The sequence below is a fragment of the Haliotis asinina genome, chromosome 8, assembly GCF_037392515.1.
Source record: "Haliotis asinina isolate JCU_RB_2024 chromosome 8, JCU_Hal_asi_v2, whole genome shotgun sequence".
NCBI classification, from domain to species: domain Eukaryota; kingdom Metazoa; phylum Mollusca; class Gastropoda; order Lepetellida; family Haliotidae; genus Haliotis; species Haliotis asinina.
In genome coordinates this window covers 66592469-66615630 of record NC_090287.1, presented here as the reverse complement: position 1 = coordinate 66615630, position 23162 = coordinate 66592469, and the positions used below count along the sequence as shown (strand labels likewise).

The 23162-nt window shown below is 45.0% G+C and overlaps 1 protein-coding gene across 16 annotated transcripts in view; it reads left to right on the top strand.

Annotated features, from left to right (window-relative positions):
* The first annotated feature begins 16235 nt into the window (after positions 1-16235).
* The window catches only part of LOC137293454 (SPARC-related modular calcium-binding protein 1-like), a 61585-nt gene continuing 54658 nt past the window's right edge, over positions 16236-23162 (top strand). For 4 of the 16 annotated variants that reach the window (XM_067823994.1, XM_067823993.1, XM_067823996.1 and 1 more), the window contains exon 1: positions 16662-17014. In XM_067823994.1, coding sequence (XP_067680095.1) covers positions 16910-17014 — 105 coding nt within the window. In that variant the 5' untranslated portion in view covers positions 16662-16909. Of the gene's footprint in view, positions 17015-23162 lie in introns of all 16 variants that reach the window. The other 12 variants (XM_067824003.1, XM_067823998.1, XM_067824001.1 and 9 more) reach the window with 10 other exon arrangements.

Sequence of the window (23162 nt, the reverse complement as noted above, 5' to 3'; positions counted from 1 at the left end):
TGAATGATGTCGTCTAATGATACTGCCCAGTGAATGATGTCGTCTAATGATACAGCCCAGTGAGTGATGTCGTCTAATGATACAGCCCAGTGAATGATGTCGTCTAATGATACTGCCCAGTGAATGATGTCGTCTGGTGATACTGCCCAGTGAATGATGTCGTCTAATGATACAGCCCAGTGAATGATGTCGTCTAATGATACAGCCCAGTGAATGATCTCATCTAATGATACTGCCCAGTGAGTGATGTCGTCTAATGATACTGCCCAGTGAATGATGTCGTCTAATGATACTGTCCAGTGAGTGATGTCATCTAATGATACAGCCCAGTGAATGATGTCGTCTAATGATACTGCCCAGTGAATGATGTCGTCTAATGATACAGCCCAGTGAGTGATGTCGTCTGGTGATACTGCCCAGTGAATGATGTCATCTAATGATACTGCCCAGTGAATGATGTCGTCTAATGATACTGCCCAGTGAATGATGTCATCTAATGATACAGCCCAGTGAATGATGTCGTCTGGTGATACTGCCCAGTGAATGATGTCGTCTAATGATACTGCCCAGTGAATGATGTCGTCTAATGATACAGCCCAGTGAATGATGTCGTCTGGTGATACTGCCCAGTGAATGATGTCGTCTAATGATACTGCCCAGTGAATGATGTCGTCTGGTGATACTGCCCAGTGAATGATGTCGTCTGGTGATACTGTCCAGTGAATGATGTCATCTAATGATACAGCCCAGTGAATGATGTCGTCTGGTGATACTGCCCAGTGAATGATGTCGTCTAATGATACTGCCCAGTGAATGATGTCGTCTGGTGATACTGTCCAGTGAATGATGTCGTCTAATGATACAGCCCAGTGAATGATGTCGTCTAATGATACAGCCCAGTGAATGATGTCGTCTGGTGATACTGTCCAGTGAATGATGTCGTCTAATGATACAGCCCAGTGAATGATGTCGTCTGGTGATACTGCCCAGTGAATGATGTCATCTAATGATACTGCCCAGTGAGTGATCTCGTCTAATGATACTGTCCAGTGAATGATGTCGTCTAATGATACAGCCCAGTGAATGATGTCGTCTAATGATACTGCCAAGTGAGTGATCTCGTCTAATGATACTGTCCAGTGAATGATGTCGTCTAATGATACAGCCCAGTGAATGATGTCATCTAATGATACTGCCCAGTGAGTGATCTCGTCTAATCATACTGTCCAGTGAATGATGTCGTCTAATGATACAGCCCAGTGAATGATGTCATCTAATGATACTGCCCAGTGAGTGATCTCGTCTAATGATACTGTCCAGTGAATGATGTCGTCTAATGATACAGCCCAGTGAATGATGTCATCTAATGATACAGCCCAGTGAATGATCTCATCTAATGATACTGCCCAGTGAGTGATGTTGTCTAATGATACTGCCCAGTGAATGATGTCGTCTAATGATACTGTCCAGTGAGTGATGTCGTCTAATGATACAGCCCAGTGAATGATGTCGTCTAATGATACTGCCCAGTGAATGATGTCGTCTAATGATACAGCCCAGTGAGTGATGTCGTCTGGTGATACTGCCCAGTGAATGATGTCGTCTAATGATACAGCCCAGTGAATGATGTCATCTAATGATACTGCCCAGTGAATGATGTCGTCTAATGATACTGCCCAGTGAATGATGTCATCTAATGATACAGCCCAGTGAATGATGTCGTCTGGTGATACTGCCCAGTGAATGATGTCGTCTAATGATACTGCCCAGTGAATGATGTCGTCTAATGATACAGCCCAGTGAATGATGTCGTCTGGTGATACTGCCCAGTGAATGATGTCGTCTAATGATACTGCCCAGTGAATGATGTCGTCTGGTGATACTGCCCAGTGAATGATGTCGTCTGGTGATACTGTCCAGTGAATGATGTCATCTAATGATACAGCCCAGTGAATGATGTCGTCTGGTGATACTGCCCAGTGAATGATGTCGTCTAATGATACTGCCCAGTGAATGATGTCGTCTGGTGATACTGTCCAGTGAATGATGTCGTCTAATGATACAGCCCAGTGAATGATGTCGTCTAATGATACTGCCCAGTGAATGATGTCGTCTGGTGATACTGTCCAGTGAATGATGTCGTCTAATGATACAGCCCAGTGAATGATGTCGTCTGGTGATACTGCCCAGTGAATGATGTCATCTAATGATACTGCCCAGTGAGTGATCTCGTCTAATGATACTGTCCAGTGAATGATGTCGTCTAATGATACAGCCCAGTGAATGATGTCGTCTAATGATACTGCCCAGTGAGTGATCTCGTCTAATGATACTGTCCAGTGAATGATGTCGTCTAATGATACAGCCCAGTGAATGATGTCATCTAATGATACTGCCCAGTGAGTGATCTCGTCTAATGATACTGTCCAGTGAATGATGTCGTCTAATGATACAGCCCAGTGAATGATGTCATCTAATGATACTGCCCAGTGAGTGATCTCGTCTAATGATACTGTCCAGTGAATGATGTCGTCTAATGATACAGCCCAGTGAATGATGTCATCTAATGATACAGCCCAGTGAATGATGTCGTCTAATGATACTGCCCAGTGAATGATGTCATCTAATGATACAGCCCAGTGAATGATGTCATCTAATGATACAGCCCAGTGAATGATCTCGTCTAATGATACTGCCCAGTGAATGATGTCATCTAATGATACAGCCCAGTGAATGATGTCATCTAATGATTCAGCCCAGTGAATGATCTCGTCTAATCATACAGCCCAGTGAATGATGTCATCTAATGATACAGCCCAGTGAATGATGTCGTCTAATGATACAGCCCAGTGAATGATGTCGTCTAATGATACTGCCCAGTGAATGATGTCGTCTAATGATACAGCCCAGTGAATGATCTCGTCTAATGATACAGCCCAGTGAATGATGTCGTCTAATGATACAGCCCAGTGAATGATGTCGTCTAATGATACAGCCCAGTGAGTGATCTCGTCTAATGATACTGCCCAGTGAGTGATCTCGTCTAATGATACTGCCCAGTGAATGATGTCATCTAATGATACAGCCCAGTGAATGATCTCGTCTAATGATACAGCCCAGTGAATGATGTCGTCTAATGATACAGCCCAGTGAATGATGTCGTCTAATGATACAGCCCAGTGAGTGATCTCGTCTAATGATACTGCCCAGTGAGTGATCTCATCTAATGATACAGCCCAGTGAGTGATCTCGTCTGGTGATACTGTCCAGTGAATGATGTCGTCTAATGATACAGCCCAGTGAATGATGTCGTCTAATGATACAGCCCAGTGAGTGATCTCGTCTAATGATACTGCCCAGTGAGTGATCTCATCTAATGATACTGCCCAGTGAGTGATGTCGTCTAATGATACAGCCCAGTGAATGATGTCGTCTAATGATGCTGCCCAGTGAATGATGTCGTCTAATGATGCTGCCCAGTGAATGATGTCGTCTAATGATACTGCCCAGTGAATGATGTCATCTAATGATACAGCCCAGTGAATGATCTCGTCTAATGATACAGCCCAGTGAATGATGTCGTCTAATGATACTGCCCAGTGAATGATGTCATCTAATGATACAGCCCAGTGAATGATGTCATCTAATGATACAGCCCAGTGAATGATGTCATCTAATGATACAGCCCAGTGAATGATCTCATCTAATGATACTGCCCAGTGAGTGATGTCGTCTAATGATACTGCCCAGTGAATGATGTCGTCTAATGATACTGTCCAGTGAGTGATGTCGTCTAATGATACAGCCCAGTGAATGATGTCGTCTAATGATACTGCCCAGTGAATGATGTCGTCTAATGATACAGCCCAGTGAGTGATGTCGTCTGGTGATACTGCCCAGTGAATGATGTCGTCTAATGATACAGCCCAGTGAATGATGTCATCTAATGATACAGCCCAGTGAATGATGTCGTCTAATGATACTGCCCAGTGAATGATGTCATCTAATGATACAGCCCAGTGAATGATGTCGTCTGGTGATACTGCCCAGTGAATGATGTCGTCTAATGATACTGCCCAGTGAATGATGTCGTCTAATGATACAGCCCAGTGAATGATGTCGTCTGGTGATACTGCCCAGTGAATGATGTCGTCTAATGATACTGCCCAGTGAATGATGTCGTCTGGTGATACTGCCCAGTGAATGATGTCGTCTGGTGATACTGTCCAGTGAATGATGTCATCTAATGATACAGCCCAGTGAATGATGTCGTCTGGTGATACTGCCCAGTGAATGATGTCGTCTAATGATACTGCCCAGTGAATGATGTCGTCTGGTGATACTGTCCAGTGAATGATGTCGTCTAATGATACAGCCCAGTGAATGATGTCGTCTAATGATACTGCCCAGTGAATGATGTCGTCTGGTGATACTGTCCAGTGAATGATGTCGTCTAATGATACAGCCCAGTGAATGATGTCGTCTGGTGATACTGCCCAGTGAATGATGTCATCTAATGATACTGCCCAGTGAGTGATCTCGTCTAATGATACTGTCCAGTGAATGATGTCGTCTAATGATACAGCCCAGTGAATGATGTCGTCTAATGATACTGCCCAGTGAGTGATCTCGTCTAATGATACTGTCCAGTGAGTGATCTCGTCTAATGATACTGTCCAGTGAATGATGTCGTCTAATGATACAGCCCAGTGAATGATGTCATCTAATGATACTGCCCAGTGAGTGATCTCGTCTAATGATACTGTCCAGTGAATGATGTCGTCTAATGATACAGCCCAGTGAATGATGTCATCTAATGATACAGCCCAGTGAATGATGTCGTCTAATGATACTGCCCAGTGAATGATGTCATCTAATGATACAGCCCAGTGAATGATGTCATCTAATGATACAGCCCAGTGAATGATCTCGTCTAATGATACTGCCCAGTGAATGATGTCATCTAATGATACAGCCCAGTGAATGATGTCATCTAATGATTCAGCCCAGTGAATGATCTCGTCTAATGATACAGCCCAGTGAATGATGTCATCTAATGATACAGCCCAGTGAATGATGTCGTCTAATGATACAGCCCAGTGAATGATGTCGTCTAATGATACTGCCCAGTGAATGATGTCGTCTAATGATACAGCCCAGTGAATGATCTCGTCTAATGATACAGCCCAGTGAATGATGTCGTCTAATGATACAGCCCAGTGAATGATGTCGTCTAATGATACAGCCCAGTGAGTGATCTCGTCTAATGATACTGCCCAGTGAGTGATCTCGTCTAATGATACTGCCCAGTGAATGATGTCATCTAATGATACAGCCCAGTGAATGATCTCGTCTAATGATACAGCCCAGTGAATGATGTCGTCTAATGATACAGCCCAGTGAATGATGTCGTCTAATGATACAGCCCAGTGAGTGATCTCGTCTAATGATACTGCCCAGTGAGTGATCTCATCTAATGATACAGCCCAGTGAGTGATCTCGTCTGGTGATACTGTCCAGTGAATGATGTCGTCTAATGATACAGCCCAGTGAATGATGTCGTCTAATGATACAGCCCAGTGAGTGATCTCGTCTAATGATACTGCCCAGTGAGTGATCTCATCTAATGATACAGCCCAGTGAGTGATCTCGTCTGGTGATACTGTCCAGTGAATGATGTCGTCTAATGATACAGCCCAGTGAGTGATCTCGTCTAATGATACTGCCCAGTGAATGATGTCGTCTAATGATACTGCCCAGTGAGTGATGTCGTCTAATGATACAGCCCAGTGAATGATGTCGTCTAATGATGCTGCCCAGTGAATGATGTCGTCTAATGATACTGCCCAGTGAATGATGTCGTCTAATGATACAGCCCAGTGAATGATGTCGTCTAATGATACAGCCCAGTGAATGATGTCGTCTAATGATACAGCCCAGTGAGTGATCTCGTCTAATGATACTGCCCAGTGAGTGATCTCGTCTAATGATACTGCCCAGTGAATGATGTCATCTAATGATACAGCCCAGTGAATGATCTCGTCTAATGATACAGCCCAGTGAATGATGTCGTCTAATGATACAGCCCAGTGAATGATGTCGTCTAATGATACAGCCCAGTGAGTGATCTCGTCTAATGATACTGCCCAGTGAGTGATCTCATCTAATGATACAGCCCAGTGAGTGATCTCGTCTGGTGATACTGTCCAGTGAATGATGTCGTCTAATGATACAGCCCAGTGAATGATGTCGTCTAATGATACAGCCCAGTGAGTGATCTCGTCTAATGATACTGCCCAGTGAGTGATCTCATCTAATGATACAGCCCAGTGAGTGATCTCGTCTGGTGATACTGTCCAGTGAATGATGTCGTCTAATGATACAGCCCAGTGAGTGATCTCGTCTAATGATACTGCCCAGTGAATGATGTCGTCTAATGATACTGCCCAGTGAGTGATGTCGTCTAATGATACAGCCCAGTGAATGATGTCGTCTAATGATGCTGCCCAGTGAATGATGTCGTCTAATGATACTGCCCAGTGAATGATGTCGTCTAATGATACTGCCCAGTGAATGATGTCATCCAATGATACAGCCCAGTGAATGATCTCGTCTAATGATACAGCCCAGTGAATGATGTCGTCTAATGATACTGCCCAGTGAATGATGTCATCTAATGATACAGCCCAGTGAATGATGTCATCTAATGATACAGCCCAGTGAATGATCTCGTCTAATGATACTGCCCAGTGAATGATGTCATCTAATGATACAGCCCAGTGAATGATGTCATCTAATGATACAGCCCAGTGAATGATGTCATCTAATGATACAGCCCAGTGAATGATGTCATCTAATGATACAGCCCAGTGAATGATCTCGTCTAATGATACTGCCCAGTGAATGATGTCATCTAATGATACAGCCCAGTGAATGATGTCATCTAATGATACAGCCCAGTGAATGATCTCGTCTAATGATACTGCCCAGTGAATGATGTCATCTAATGATACAGCCCAGTGAATGATGTCATCTAATGATACAGCCCAGTGAATGATCTCGTCTAATGATACTGCCCAGTGAATGATGTCATCTAGTGATACAGCCCAGTGAATGATGTCATCTAATGATACAGCCCAGTGAATGATCTCGTCTAATGATACTGCCCAGTGAATGATGTCATCTAATGATACAGCCCAGTGAATGATGTCGTCTAATGATACAGCCCAGTGAGTGATGTCGTCTAATGATACTGCCCAGTGAGTGATCTCATCTAATGATACTGCCCAGTGAATGATGTCGTCTAATGATACAGCCCAGTGAATGATGTCGTCTAATGATACAGCCCAGTGAATGATGTCGTCTAATGATACAGCCCAGTGAATGATGTCGTCTAATGATACAGCCCAGTGAGTGATCTCGTCTAATGATACTGCCCAGTGAGTGATCTCATCTAATGATACAGCCCAGTGAGTGATCTCGTCTGGTGATACTGTCCAGTGAATGATGTCGTCTAATGATACTGCCCAGTGAATGATGTCGTCTAATGATACTGCCCAGTGAATGATGTCGTCTAATGATACTGCCCAGTGAGTGATCTCGTCTGGTGATACTGTCCAGTGAGTGATCTCGTCTAATGATACAGCCCAGTGAATGATGTCGTCTAATGATACAGCCCAGTGAGTGATCTCGTCTAATGATACTGTCCAGTGAATGATGTCGTCTAATGATACAGCCCAGTGAGTGATCTCGTCTAATGATACTGCCCAGTGAGTGATCTCATCTAATGATACAGCCCAGTGAATGATGTCGTCTAATGATACAGCCCAGTGAGTGATGTCGTCTAATGATACTGTCCAGTGAATGATGTCGTCTAATGATACTGCCCAGTGAGTGATGTCGTCTAATGATTCTGCCCAGTGAATGATCTCGTCTAATGATACAGCCCAGTGAATGATGTCGTCTAATGATACTGCCCAGTGAATGATGTCATCTAATGATACAGCCCAGTGAATGATGTCGTCTAATGATACAGCCCAGTGAATGATGTCGTCTAATGATACAGCCCAGTGAATGATCTCATCTAATGATACTGTCCAGTGAGTGATCTCATCTAATGATACAGCCCAGTGAGTGATCTCGTCTAATGATACAGCCCAGTGAGTGATCTCGTCTAATGATACAGCCCAGTGAATGATGTCGTCTAATGATACTGCCCAGTGAATGATGTCATCTAATGATACAGCCCAGTGAATGATCTCGTCTAATGATACAGCCCAGTGAATGATCTCGTCTAATGATACAGCCCAGTGAATGATGTCGTCTAATGATACAGCCCAGTGAATGATGTCGTCTAATGATACAGCCCAGTGAATGATCTCGTCTAATAATTCTGTCCAGTGAGTGATCTCATCTAATGATTCAGCCCAGTGAGTGATCTCGTCTAATGATACAGCCCAGTGAGTGATCTCGTCTAATGATACAGCCCAGTGAATGATGTCGTCTAATGATACTGCCCAGTGAATGATGTCATCTAATGATACTGCCCAGTGAGTGATCTCGTCTAATGATACTGCCCAGTGAGTGATCTCATCTAATGATACAGCCCAGTGAGTGATGTCGTCTAATGATACTGCCCACTGAATGATGTCGTCTAATGATACAGCCCAGTGAATGATGTCGTCTAATGATACAGCCCAGTGAGTGATGTCGTCTAATGATACTGCCCAGTGAATGATGTCGTCTAATGATACAGCCCAGTGAGTGATGTCGTCTAATGATACAGCCCAGTGAATGATGTCATCTAATGATACAGCCCAGTGAGTGATCTCGTCTAATGATACAGCCCAGTGAATGATCTCGTATAATGATACTGTCCAGTGAATGATGTCGTCTAATGATACAGCCCAGTGAATGATGTCGTCTAATGATACAGCCCAGTGAATGATCTCATCTAATGATACAGCCCAGTGAGTGATGTCATCTAATGATACAGCCCAGTGAATGATGTCGTCTAATGATACATCCCAGTGAATGATGTCATCTAATGATACTGCCCAGTGAGTGATCTCGTCTAATGATACAGCCCAGTGAATGATCTCATCTAATGATACAGCCCAGTGAATGATGTCGTCTAATGATACAGCCCAGTGAATGATGTCGTCTAATGATACAGCCCAGTGAATGATGTCGTCTAATGATACAGCCCAGTGAATGATGTCGTCTAATGATACTGCCCAGTGAATGATGTCGTCTAATGATACAGCCGAGTGAATGATGTCGTCTAATGATACAGCCCAGTGAATGATGTCGTCTAATGATACAGCCCAGTGAATGATCTCATCTAATGATACAGCCCAGTGAATGATGTCGTCTAATGATACAGCCCAGTGAATGATGTCGTCTAATGATACAGCCCAGTGAATGATGTCATCTAATGATACTGCCCAGTGAGTGATCTCGTCTAATGATACTGCCCAGTGAGTGATCTCGTCTAATGATACTGCCCAGTGAGTGATCTCATCTATTGATACAGCCCAGTGAGTGATGTCGTCTAATGATACTGCCCAGTGAATGATGTCATCTAATGATACAGCCCAGTGAATGATGTCGTCTAATGATACAGCCCAGTGAGTGATGTCGTCTAATGATACTGCCCAGTGAATGATGTCGTCTAATGATACAGCCCAGTGAGTGATGTCGTCTAATGATACAGCCCAGTGAATGATGTCATCTAATGATACAGCCCAGTGAGTGATCTCGTCTAATGATACAGCCCAGTGAATGATCTCGTCTAATGATACTGTCCAGTGAATGATGTCGTCTAATGATACAGCCCAGTGAATGATGTCGTCTAATGATACAGCCCAGTGAATGATCTCATCTAATGATACAGCCCAGTGAGTGATCTCGTCTAATGATACAGCCCAGTGAATGATCTCGTCTAATGATACAGCCCAGTGAATGATGTCATCTAATGATACAGCCCAGTGAGTGATCTCGTCTAATGATACAGCCCAGTGAATGATCTCGTCTAATGATACTGTCCAGTGAATGATGTCGTCTAATGATACAGCCCAGTGAGTGATGTCATCTAATGATACAGCCCAGTGAATGATCTCGTCTAATGATACAGCCCAGTGAATGATGTCATCTAATGATACAGCCCAGTGAGTGATCTCGTCTAATGATACAGCCCAGTGAATGATCTCGTCTAATGATACTGCCCAGTGAGTGATCTCGTCTAATGATACTGCCCAGTGAATGATGTCATCTAATGATACAGCCCAGTGAATGATCTCGTCTAATGATACAGCCCAGTGAATGATGTCGTCTAATGATACAGCCCAGTGAATGATGTCGTCTAATGATACAGCCCAGTGAATGATGTCGTCTAATGATACAGCCCAGTGAATGATCTCGTCTGGTGATACTGTCCAGTGAATGATGTCGTCTAATGATACAGCCCAGTGAATGATGTCGTCTAATGATACAGCCCAGTGAGTGATCTCGTCTAATGATGCTGCCCAGTGAGTGATCTCATCTAATGATACAGCCCAGTGAGTGATCTCGTCTGGTGATACTGTCCAGTGAATGATGTCGTCTAATGATACAGCCCAGTGAGTGATCTCGTCTAATGATACTGCCCAGTGAGTGATCTCATCTAATGATACAGCCCAGTGAGTGATCTCGTCTAATGATACTGCCCGGTGAATGATCCCGTCTAAACATACTGTACAGTACGTGCTCACTTCTACTGCTCTCTCCATGAGTGGTAGATACTGACAATTCCCTCTCACACATTGTGCAAGAGACACCTGGAGTTCCCATGGAAAACATGCCAACACTTCGCTCACACCCAGTGTGGAGAGCTCCCTCAAATACAGCGAGGGTGGTAGACATATCAACACTTGTTCAAACCCAGTGTACAAAACACATAAAGAGTTCTGAACACTGAGAATTCCTTCGCATCTTGTGTCAAAGACACACCAAGAGCTTCCTCACATCTAGTCTGAAGACATATGGAGAGCTCCCTCACATCCAGTGTGAAGACATATCGAGAGCTCCCTCACATCTAATGTAGAAGACATATGGAGAGCTCCTTCACATCTAAAGTGGAACTCCCTCACATCTAATGTAGAAGACATTTGGAGGGCTCCCTCACATCTAATGTAGAAGACATATGGAGAGCGCGATCACATCTAATGTGGAAGACATATGGAGAGCTCCCTTACATCTAATGTAGAAGACATATGGAGAGCTCCCTCACATTTAATGTGGAAGACATATGGAGGGCTCCCCCACACCTAGTGTAGAAGACATATGGATAGCTCCCTCACATCTAATGTGGAAGACATATGGAGAGCTCCCTCACATCTAATGCGGAAGACATACGGAGAGTTCCTTAACATCTACACGGCGGTGGTCTACAAATAATCGAGTCTGGACCAGACAATCCAGTGATCAACAGTATAATCATCGATCTGCGCAGATGGGAACCGATGACAAGTGTCAGCCAACCCTGACCACCCAAACCCATTAGTCGCCTCTTGCGACTAGCATAGTCGCCTTTTTATGGGTTGCTATTTTACGGGGGCCTATTCCACCCCGGACCTTAGTGTGGAACACACATTTTTAGCTCCCTTCCACCCAGTGTTAAAGACACACCTAGATCTCCTTCACACACACTCTGGAAGACATGGGACACATCGAAAGTTCCCTCACACCCAGTGTGGTAGACATCCTAACACTTCCCCCACATCCAGTCTAGAAGACGCATCGAGGGCTCCTTCACAGGAAGTGTGAAAGACACGAAGAGGTCTCCCTCACAGCCAGTGTGGTAGACACAAAGAGGTCTCCCTCACACCCAGTGTGAAAGACACAAAGAGGTCTCCCTCACAGCCTTTTTGGAAAACACTCAAAGATCCCTGACATCTTGTGTGAAAGACATACCGAGAGTTCACTGAGACGATTGGGCGTCCTGGTGCGTGTATGTCTGGGACATACTGTGAAACAATGAATGTCACTTTAGGGAACGCAAACATCTATGCAGGATCTCATGTTCAGAGGACATGTGGGCAGCTGGGAGCTGCAAACACCAGTTCATGTCATCATGTTGGAAGTGAGATCAGTTATGGTAGAAATCAGGCACTGGAACTCCACACTCAAGAATCCCCTACTACAGATTGTCACTGGCAACCCTACGGTAATGTCGTATATCAACAGGTTGGGACGTACCAATTCTTAAGACCTTGTGGATCTTAGGAGGGAACTGTATCAACTGGTGGACAGTCCACGGTGCAACAAAGCAGCCAGATAGAGAAGTCCAGCATTATCAGCGTTATCACAACCATATAAGATTTTGTCATCCAGACGCCTTCAAACTGAAAGTGACAAACTGGTAAGAATCCCACATAAATCGTTATTGCAACATCTATCAACAACCAGTTGCCAGTTTCAGATCCTCAAGTTCATGCAGTGGATGCAATGCAACTATCTTGAAGGTGAAATGGTGGCCTGGACGTGACATGCAGTGCTGGCCTGGACGTGACGTGTAGTGGTAGCCATGTTGTGACCTGCAGTGGTGACCATGGTGTGACCTGATGTGCTCACCTGGACGTGACATGAAGTGCTCACCTGGACGTGACCTGAAGTGGTGACCTGGATTTGCCTTGCAGTGGTGGCCATGCTGTGACCTGCAGTGGTGTCTTGGGTGTGACCTGAAGTGGTGACCTGATTGTTACGTGCAGTGGTGGCCATGTTATGACCTGCAGTACTATACACAATGGGGGCATGGTACCAGGTACATATAGTCTGCATACACTGATCCATATTCAGTCTCCACACACAGATACATACAGTCTGCACACACAGATACAGTCTTCACACACTGATACATACAGTCTTCACACACAGATACATACAGTCTTTACACACTGATACATACAGTCTTCACACACGGATACATACAGTCTGCACACACTGATACGTACAGTATCAACACAACTGATGCTCACGGTGTCAACACACTTGGACACTGATGCATTCGGTCTCCACACACTGATACATACAGTCTCCAGAAGCAGATACATACAGTCTCAACACACTGATTCATACAATCTCCACACAATGATACAGTCTCCACATACAGATATACATACAGTCTCCAGAATCAGATACATACAGTCTCCACACACTGATACTTACAGTCTGCTCACATTGGTACATAAAGTCTCCACACACTGATACATGCAGTCTCCACATACAGTCTCCACACACTGATACATGCAGTCTCCACATACAGTTTGCACACACTGATACATGCAGTCTCCACATACAGTTTGCACACACTGATACATGCAGTCTCCACATACAGTTTGCACACACTGATACATGCAGTTTCCACATACAGTCTCCACACACTGATACATGCAGTCTCCACATACAGTTTGCACTCACTGATACATGCAGTCTCCACATACAGTTTGCACACACTGATACATGCAGTCTCCACATACAGTTTGCACACACTGGTACATGCAGTCTCCACATACAGTCTCCACACACTGATACATGCAGTCTCCACATACAGTTTGCACACACTGATACATGCAGTCTCCACATACAGTTTGCACACACTGATACATGCAGTCTCCACATACAGTTTGCACACACTGATACATGCAGTCTCCACATACAGTCTCCACACACTGATACATGCAGTCTCCACATACAGTTTGCACACACTGATACATGCAGTCTCCACATACAGTCTCCACACACTGATAGATCAGTGTCCACTCAATGATACTGATACGTACGGTGTCAAAACACTTGGACACTGATGCATAGACTCCACACATGGATACATACAGTCTCCACACACTGATAAATACAGTCTCAACACACTGATGCATACAATCTCCACACACCGATACAGTCTCCACATACAGATATACATATACATTCTCCAAACACTGATACATACAGTCTCCAGAAACAGATACATACAGTCTCCACAAACTGATATGTATAGTCTCCGCACACTGATACGTACAGTCTGCATACACTGATACACACGGTGTCCGCACACTAACACATGCAGTCTGAACATACTGACTCATACACAATCTCAAGACACTGATACAGTCTCCACATACAGATACAAATACCTCCAAACATAGTCTCCAAACACTGATACATGCAGTCTCCACACTGATACGTACAGTCTGCACATATTGGTATATGCAGTCTCAACACACTGATATACAGTCTGCACACACTGGTATAGTCTCAACGCACTGATATGTGCAGTCTGATCCATATTCAGTCTCCACACACAGATACATACAGTCTGCACACACAGATACACACAGTCTCCACACATTGACGCGTATAGTATCCGCACACTGATACGTACAGTCTGCGCACACTGATACTTACGGTGTCCATACACTGACACACGCAATCTGTACACCTTTACAGTCGCCACATACTCATACATATGCAGTCTCCGCACTGGTACATATAGTGCCCACACACTGCTACATGCAGTCTCCGCACACTGATGCATGCAGTCTCCGCACACTGCTATATGCAGTCTCCGCACACTGATAAATGCAGTCTCCGCACACTGCTATATGCAGTCTCCGCACAGTGATACATGCAGTCTCCGCACACTGCTATATGCAGTCTCCGCACACTGATACATGCAGTCTCCGCACACTGATACATGTAGTCTCCGCACACTGCTATATGCAGTCTCCGCACACTGATAAATGCAGTCTCCGCACACTGCTATATGCAGTCTCCGCACACTGATACATGCAGTCTCGACACACTGCTATATGCAGTCTCTGCACCCTGATACATGCAGTCTCCGCACACTGCTATGTGCAGTCTCCGCACACTGATAAATGCAGTCTCCGCACACTGCTATATGCAGTCTCCGCACACTGATACATGCAGTCTCCGCACACTGATACATGCAGTCTCCGCACACTGCTATATGCAGTCTCCGCACGCTGCTATATGCAGTCTCTGCATACTGTTATATACAGTCTCCACACACTGATACATGCAGTCTCTGCACACTGATACATGCAGTCTCCGCACACTGATACATGCAGTCTCCACACATTGATGCGTATAGTATCCGCACACTGATACGTACAGTCTGCGCACACTGATACTTACGGTGTCCATACACTGACACACGCAATCTGTACACCTTTACAGTCGCCACATACTCATACATATGCAGTCTCCGCACTGATACATATAGTGCCCACACACTGCTACATGCAGTCTCCGCACACTGATGCATGCAGTCTCCGCACACTGCTATATGCAGTCTCCGCACACTGATAAATGCAGTCTCCGCACACTGCTATATGCAGTCTCCGCACACTGATACATGCAGTCTCCGCACACTGCTATATGCAGTCTCCGCACACTGATAAATGCAGTCTCCGCACACTGATACATGCAGTCTCTGCACACTGATACATGCAGTCTCCACACACTGCTACATGCAGTCTCCGCACACTGATACCTGCAGTCTCTGCACACTGATACAAGCAGTCTCTGCACACTGATACAGTATGCACACACTGATACATACAGTTTCTCCACTATGATGCGTACAGCTTCCACACTCTGATACATGCATTCTCCACACACTGATACATACCGTCTCTGCACACTGATACATAGCGTCTGCACACACTGATAGAGTCTGCACACACTGATACATACAGTCTAAACACAATGATACATGCAGTCTCCACACACTGATACAGCCTCCACTCACTGATAGATCAGTGTCTGCTCAATGATACAGTATCTGATACATACAGTCTCCACACACAGATACAAGTAGTCTCCGCACACTGATACAAACAGTCTCCACACGCTGATGCAGTCTGCACACAATGATACAGTCTGCACACTCTGATACATACAGTTTCCACACACTGAAAGTCCCCACATACAGTCTGTACACACTGATCAATCAGTGTCTAGTCAATGATACAGTGTCCACACACTGATGCATAAACGTGTCCACTTAAATGCATTTATATACATCAGGACATACATATCCAATACCCTCGGGCTCTCATTTGGAATTCATTCGAACCAATTTTAAAACATATTCAGACATATAAGTTGATGCACACATGCCAACACATTTTATTACGCACAGACACGCGTGAAAAGAACAAGCTCGGACTAAGTGCATCAAACAGTCACTCCGCCACCGCACGCACGCTCAGATCCCCGCTCCGATTGTCAGCCGCTGGAGGAGGCCCACACGGAGAGAAGCAAGCGCCGCGTGGACACGGAAGTCCACCAGCCACCTATCATACGCGGTGTTTGCAACATTCTTCAAACACGCACTACGCTCATATGTGATCGGCAGGGTAGCTAGCTGTCCAGGTGCCGACCTTCCCTCCCCCCATCTCCCTCAGTCCCCTCCACTCAAGCTTTCCCCGCCGCTCGCACCTGTGCCAGGTAATCCACTCACAGCTCGCTATTCAACATGTGTTCTCTTCATTCAGTAAATTGTATAATTCGCCCCCAAGCCGATTGGGCGATACTCTGATAGACAGGATGAGGGCCGTCACGTGACCTGGAGCACAGCATGTGTACATATATTGATGATAGACGACGTATTTGAGAGACTGTTGAGGAGCACCGTCATACAGCATCTGGACCCAGGCACAGACAGACCTACCCTGAGGGCCACCCCCTACAGCCCTACTACTTCAGACACAGGCTATGCGTTGGGAAGTAGCAAGCAGAAGGAGAGTTCACAATAAGCTATTCCCCGTCCCCCAGGCAAGTGAAGGGAGGGCCTGTGTACTACCCAAGTGGCAGGACTTCCTCACTGGAAGGATCGAGCAGGACCATGGACTACTATATTCGATGGAGTTTCTGTGTGTTATTTATTTGTGTGGTTTATATGTGTGTCATGACGCCAGCCTCGCCACAGCTTTCTGAGGTGGATGGAAAGGTGAGTGGTGACACTTTTCTGTTTTTTTTCTCATGTCCACATGTTGTATCCCCTTATCACTGAGTGTTAACCAGCTTCTCAGTGTCACACCAATGACCGACGCACACAGATAGCACTGATATTTTACAGCTGGGTATTTTGCACAATGTTGAACCTATCTTGTAGTTTCTGATGTGTGAATATTTTGTGGAAATTTCAGCTGCCAGTGAGCTATGTTACATGCTTGTTGAGTTACAACGCTGAGAGAAGCTAACAAGTTTTGTTGTACAATAACAGAGAACGAAAGCCGGGGGAGTCCCCCACATCCGGCTGAAGTATTGTCTGTACGTACTCGCTCACTGTCGTACATCCTCACACCTCATTTAATGATAGAATGTGGTGTCTAGTCCTTAGGGTCCTGGGCGAATGATCCCTTATTTCTATGCCAATACAAGCTGTTTTCCTGTTTATAAATATTGTGCGTATATAGGCTCTGTTACCCCTCAGTGAGCTGATCCTTCACAATGTCCAAAGGAAAGCCCAAGTCATATACCCTTCACGTTTGGTAGTCCCCAATCTCTCTCTGTCTCCCTCTCTGTATGCTTACGCGCACGTGTGTGTGTGCGTCCGTACTAACATATCAAGTGTCCAAGCCACCAAGTGTGTTGTACATGTCCGCAGGCACACTCCCCCCATCCCCCACCCCCACCCCACCCCGGAGTTTTCCATATGACACATTAGATGAGTTAACTGATGTTATTATGCGGCTGATTGTCGTAACTGAAGGTGGCAGTCCGGTCCATTTATTCCACGCAACCCAATTACCCATGATGAATAGCCAGTAGCCCTTTTCAGTGACAGTTACAGTGGCCGTGTACCATGTTCTACTGTATCCAGTACACGGTTGTCACTGCACCCCAGACTGGAAGGGGTGGGACCGGGAAAGAGGAGGAGGACACGGGAAGTAAATCCCTTGATTGCATGAACCGACGACAGAGGTGTCATATAGCAGTAATGTTCCCTCCTCTTCATCACAATAAGCCAGAGGTGTTATATAGTAATACTGTCCCTCCTCTTCATCACAATAAGCCAGAGGTGTTATATAGTAATACTGTCCCTCCTCTTCATCACAATAAGCCAGAGGTGTTATATAGTAATACTGTCCCTCCTCTTCATCACAATAAAGCAGAGGTGTTATATAGTAACACTGTCCCTCTTCTTCATCACAATCAAACAGGGATGTTATATAGTAATTGCTGTCCCTCTTCTTCATCACAATAAAGCAGAGGTGTTACGTAGTAGTACCCCACCCCCACCACTCCCTACCCCCCGAGCCAGTCAATATTCACATGAAATGTTGTACTTGTATATGTATATCTCATATCCCAGAAGAAGCATGATGAAGGATGATACGAAAGCCTCCGCGATCTCGGGGTCGTAAAATGGAAATGCTTCCTCCCACGTCTGTGAGACTAGTTGACTCACTGGGTTGCTTGACACCCACCGAGCGATGTGGCAGACGTACAGTGTAGACGTGTGATATTTGGTATCTGAATGACACACTACATTGGTCTGTATGTACAAGATTGGGTGTCACAGTAGATGTGTCTGTATGTAGAAGGTTGGGTGTCACTTTAGATGTGTCTGCATAGAGGTGGTTGGGTGGCTTTTGGTTGAGGTTTGGTGTCACAGAAAATGTGTCTGTATAGAGATGGTTGGGTGGCTGTATGTAGAGTTTGGATGTCACAGTAGATATGTCTGTATGTACAGGTTTGGATTCACAGTAGATGTGTCTGAATGCACAAGGTTGGGTGTCACAGTAGATGTGTCTGTATGTGCAAGGTTGGGTGTCACAGTAGATGTCTCTGTATGTACAGGTTTGGATTCACAGTAGATGTGTCTGAATGCACAAGGTTGGGTCTCACAGTAGATGCGTCTGTATGTGCAAGGTTGGGTGTCACAGTAGATGTGTCTGTATGTACAGGTTTGGATTCACAGTAGATGTGTCTGAATGCACAAGGTTGGGTGTCACAGTAGATGTGTCTGTATGTGCAAGGTTGGGTGTCAGAGTAGATGTGTCTGTATGTGCAAGGTTGGGTGTCACAGTAGATGTGTCTGTATGTGCAAGGTTGGGTGTCACAGTAGAGGTGTCTGTATGTGCAAGGTTGGGTGTCACAGTAGATGTGTCTGAATGTACAGGCTTGGATTCACAGTAGATGTGTCTGAATGCACAAGGTTGGGTGTCACAGTAGATGTGTCTGTATGTGCAAGGTTGGGTGTCACAGTAGATGTGTCTGTATGTGCAAGGTAGGGTGTCACAGTAGATGTGTCTGTATGTGCAAGGTTGGGTGTCACAGTAGATGTGTCTGTATGTACAGGTTTGGATTCACAGTAGATGTGTCTGTATGTGCAAGGTTGGGTGTCACAGTAGATGTGTCTGAATGTACAGGTTTGGATTCACAGTAGATGTGTCTGAATGCACAAGGTTGGGTGTCACAGTAGATGTGTCTGTATGTGGAAGGTTGGGTGTCACAGTAGATGCGTCTGTATGTGCAAGGTTGGGTGTCACAGTAGATGTGTCTGTATGTACAGGTTAGGATTCACAGTAGATGTGTCTGAATGCACAAGGTTGGGTGTCACAGTAGATGTGTCTGTATGTGCAAGGTTGGGTGTCACAGCAGATGTGTCTGTATGTACAGGTTTGGGTGTCACAGTAGATGTGTCTGTATGTGCAAGGTTGGGTGCCACAGTAGATGTGTCTGAATGTACAGGTTTGGATTCACAGTAGATGTGTCTGAATGTGCAAGGTTGGGTGTCACAGTAGATGCGTCTGTATGTGCAAGGTTGGGTGCCACAGTAGATGTGTCTGTATGTGCAAGGTAGGGTGTCACAGTAGATGTGTCTGAATGTAGAGGTTTGGATTCACAGTAGATGTGTCTGAATGCACAAGGTTGGGTGTCACAGTAGATGTGTCTGTATGTGCAAGGTTGGGTGTCACAGTAGATGTGTCTGTATGTGCAGGTTTGGGTGTCACAGTAGATGCGTCTGTATGTGCAAGGTTGGGTGTCACAGTAGATGTGTCTGAATGTACAGGTTTGGATTCACAGTAGATGTGTCTGAATGCACAAGGTTGGGTGTCACAGTAGATGTGTCTGTATGTGGAAGGTTGGGTGTCACAGTAGATGCGTCTGTATGTGCAAGGTTGGGTGTCACAGTAGATGTGTCTGTATGTGCAAGGTTGGGTGTCACAGTAGATGTGTCTGAATGCACAAAATTGGGTGTCACAGTAGATGTGTCTGAATGTACAAGGTTGGGTGTCACAGTAGATGTGTCTGAATGTACACGGTTGGGTGTCACAGTAGGTGTGTCTGAATGCACAAGGTTGGGTGTGACATTACATGTGGCTGTATGTAGAGTTTGGATGTCACAGAAGATGTGGCTGTTTGTAGAGGTTGGGTATCACAGCAGATGTGGCTGTATGTAGATGTGTCTGTATGGAGATGGTTGGGTGAGTACTAAACAGTCATCAGTAAGCACTAAACAAACCTACGGGTTCAGGGTAGTGTGTACTGAATATAACCACTGGCACTGGATTGATTGGTTACTGAATACACCTACAAGTAAAGGGTAGATCACCGAGTACTGAACATACCTACAAGTAAAGGGTAGATCACCGAGTACTGAACATACCTACAAGTAAAGGGTAGATCACTGAGTACCGAATATACCTACAGGTAAAGGGTAGGTCACTGAGTACCGAATATACCTTACAAGTAAAGGGTAGATCACTGAGAACTGAATATACCTACAAGTAAAGGGTAAATCACTCATACTGAATTAACCTACAAGTACAGGGGAGGTAATTGAGTACTGAATGTATACGGAAACGGATAGATCATTGAGTATTTAATAGACATTCAAGCACAACGCAAATCATTGAGTACTGAATAAACCCACACGCAACTGGGTAGATCACTGAGCACTGAATATACCTACGGGTATAGGATAGATCATTTAGTAATTAACAGACTATCAAGTAAAGGGCAGAATAAACCCACAAGCACAGGATAGATCATTGAGTAATTAACAGACTATCAAGTAAAGGGCAGAATAAACCCACTAGCACAAGATAGATCATTGAGTAATTAACAGACTATCAAGTAAAGGGCAGAATAAACCCACAAGGACAGGATAGATCATTGAGTAATTAACAGACTATCTAGTAAAGGGCAGAATAAACCCACAAGCACAGGATAGATCATTGAGTAATTAACAGACTATCAAGTAAAGGGCAGAATAAACCCACAAGCAACTGAGTAGATCGCTGAGCACAGCATGATCCTTTTCACATCATCTAAATCTCTGTGGACTGAATGTAACAATTTTCAACGTGCAATAAATGATCCCACTGGTATCGTGCAGGTATTTGAATAATGAATGAACTTATGATCACCGGGAAGGGACGAACGTTTTAACACAGCCTAGATTTATGATGACTGATTGACCAACCCATCCCCTTCTCTGCTTAGCTGATTAATCACGTGATAGGTCAGTGATTATTTGTTCGATTAATCAGCGCTGGATTGATTACGAGTGGGTTAGTGAGTGAGTTCTGGTTAAATCAAGGAGTACTTGTTTCATCTTTGATTACTGCATGCTTGGATAGACTATTGATCTGTAAATAGGTAACAATACATCTACGAACACCAGGTAGATGGACGAGAAATAGCTAGGTGAGTGAGTGGCGAGTAAACCTACCAGCACCGGGTAGATCTGAGAGCATCCTGCAGCATTAGACGGCTTCCATAGCAGATTATCTGGAACAGTACTACGATTTTCAGTGCAGTCGTTGTCCTTGTTGTTTCTCACGGTGGGATAAAATTCAAGCATACCACTACTTCATGATACGGCGGCAAAGGCATTCCCCGATATCTAGAAGGGAAAATGTGACATGTGTTTTTTTCGTTGTCCGGATGGTTAGTGGCTACTATCAGTGCGAAGAGGGCGTCCCCGCAAGACCGAACAAATTTATCTCTATGTCCCGCCAACAGACTTAGCCTTATTGAAGCATAGCGTCACTTTGTTATGGAAGCAATTATTGTGATAAATTAATCTGTTTGCCACCTAATAGCCCCTCACTTGTCACCTTGCGTCATCTAGGATCTGCCAGGCGAGAACACCGCCCACCTTACTGGTATACAAAGTTGAGAGTACAGCATATCCTGTGACGGGATACAGTCGTATCATCTGACTGTCAGAGCACGTCACTTGATGCTACAGTGATGTTCATGTCGTGGCGTACAGTCGTATCATCTGACTGTCAGAGCACGTCACTTGATGCTACAGTGATGTTCATGTCGTGGCGTACAGTCGTATCATCTGACTGTCAGAGCACGTCACTTGATGCCACAGTGATGTTCATGTCGTGGCGTACAGTCGTATCATCTGACTGTCAGAGCACGTCACTTGATGCTACAGTGATGTTCATGTCGTGGCTACAGTCGTATCATCTGACTGTCAGAGCACGTCACTTGATGCTACAGTGATGTTCATGTCGTGGCGTACAGTCGTATCATCTGTCTGTCAGAGCACGTCACTTGATGCTACAGTGATGTTCATGTCGTGGCTACAGTCGTATCATCTGTCTGTCAGAGCACGTCACTTGATGCTACAGTGATGTTCATGTCGTGGCGTACAGTCGTATCATCTGTCTGTCGGAGCACGTCACTTGATGCTACAGTGATGTTCATGTCGTGGCTACAGTCATATCATCTGACTGTCAGAGCACGTCACTTGATGCTACAGTGATGTTCATGTCGTGGCGTACAGTCATATCATCTGACTGTCAGAGCACGTCACTTGCATCATCTTCAGCGTTGCTCCTGTCGTGATCGTTGAGCAAACGATCACATGTAGGTCGTGCACCATCACACGCTGAGAAAGTAACAGTGCTACAGCCACCACAATACAGACATGTGTCAGGTTCAAGTTTGCCCCAGTGGGTGTCGTCTGGAGTGGGTGTCGTCTGGAGTGTATCTCTGCTGCAAGACGGCGAAGGTTCATACACTTACCACGCCCGCCACCATCGTCGCCCTCAGACGTCAAGGTCAGACCCTATGCTTAGGCTGCCCATTTTCGGACAGTTCTTAAAGTACTTAACTCATGCAAC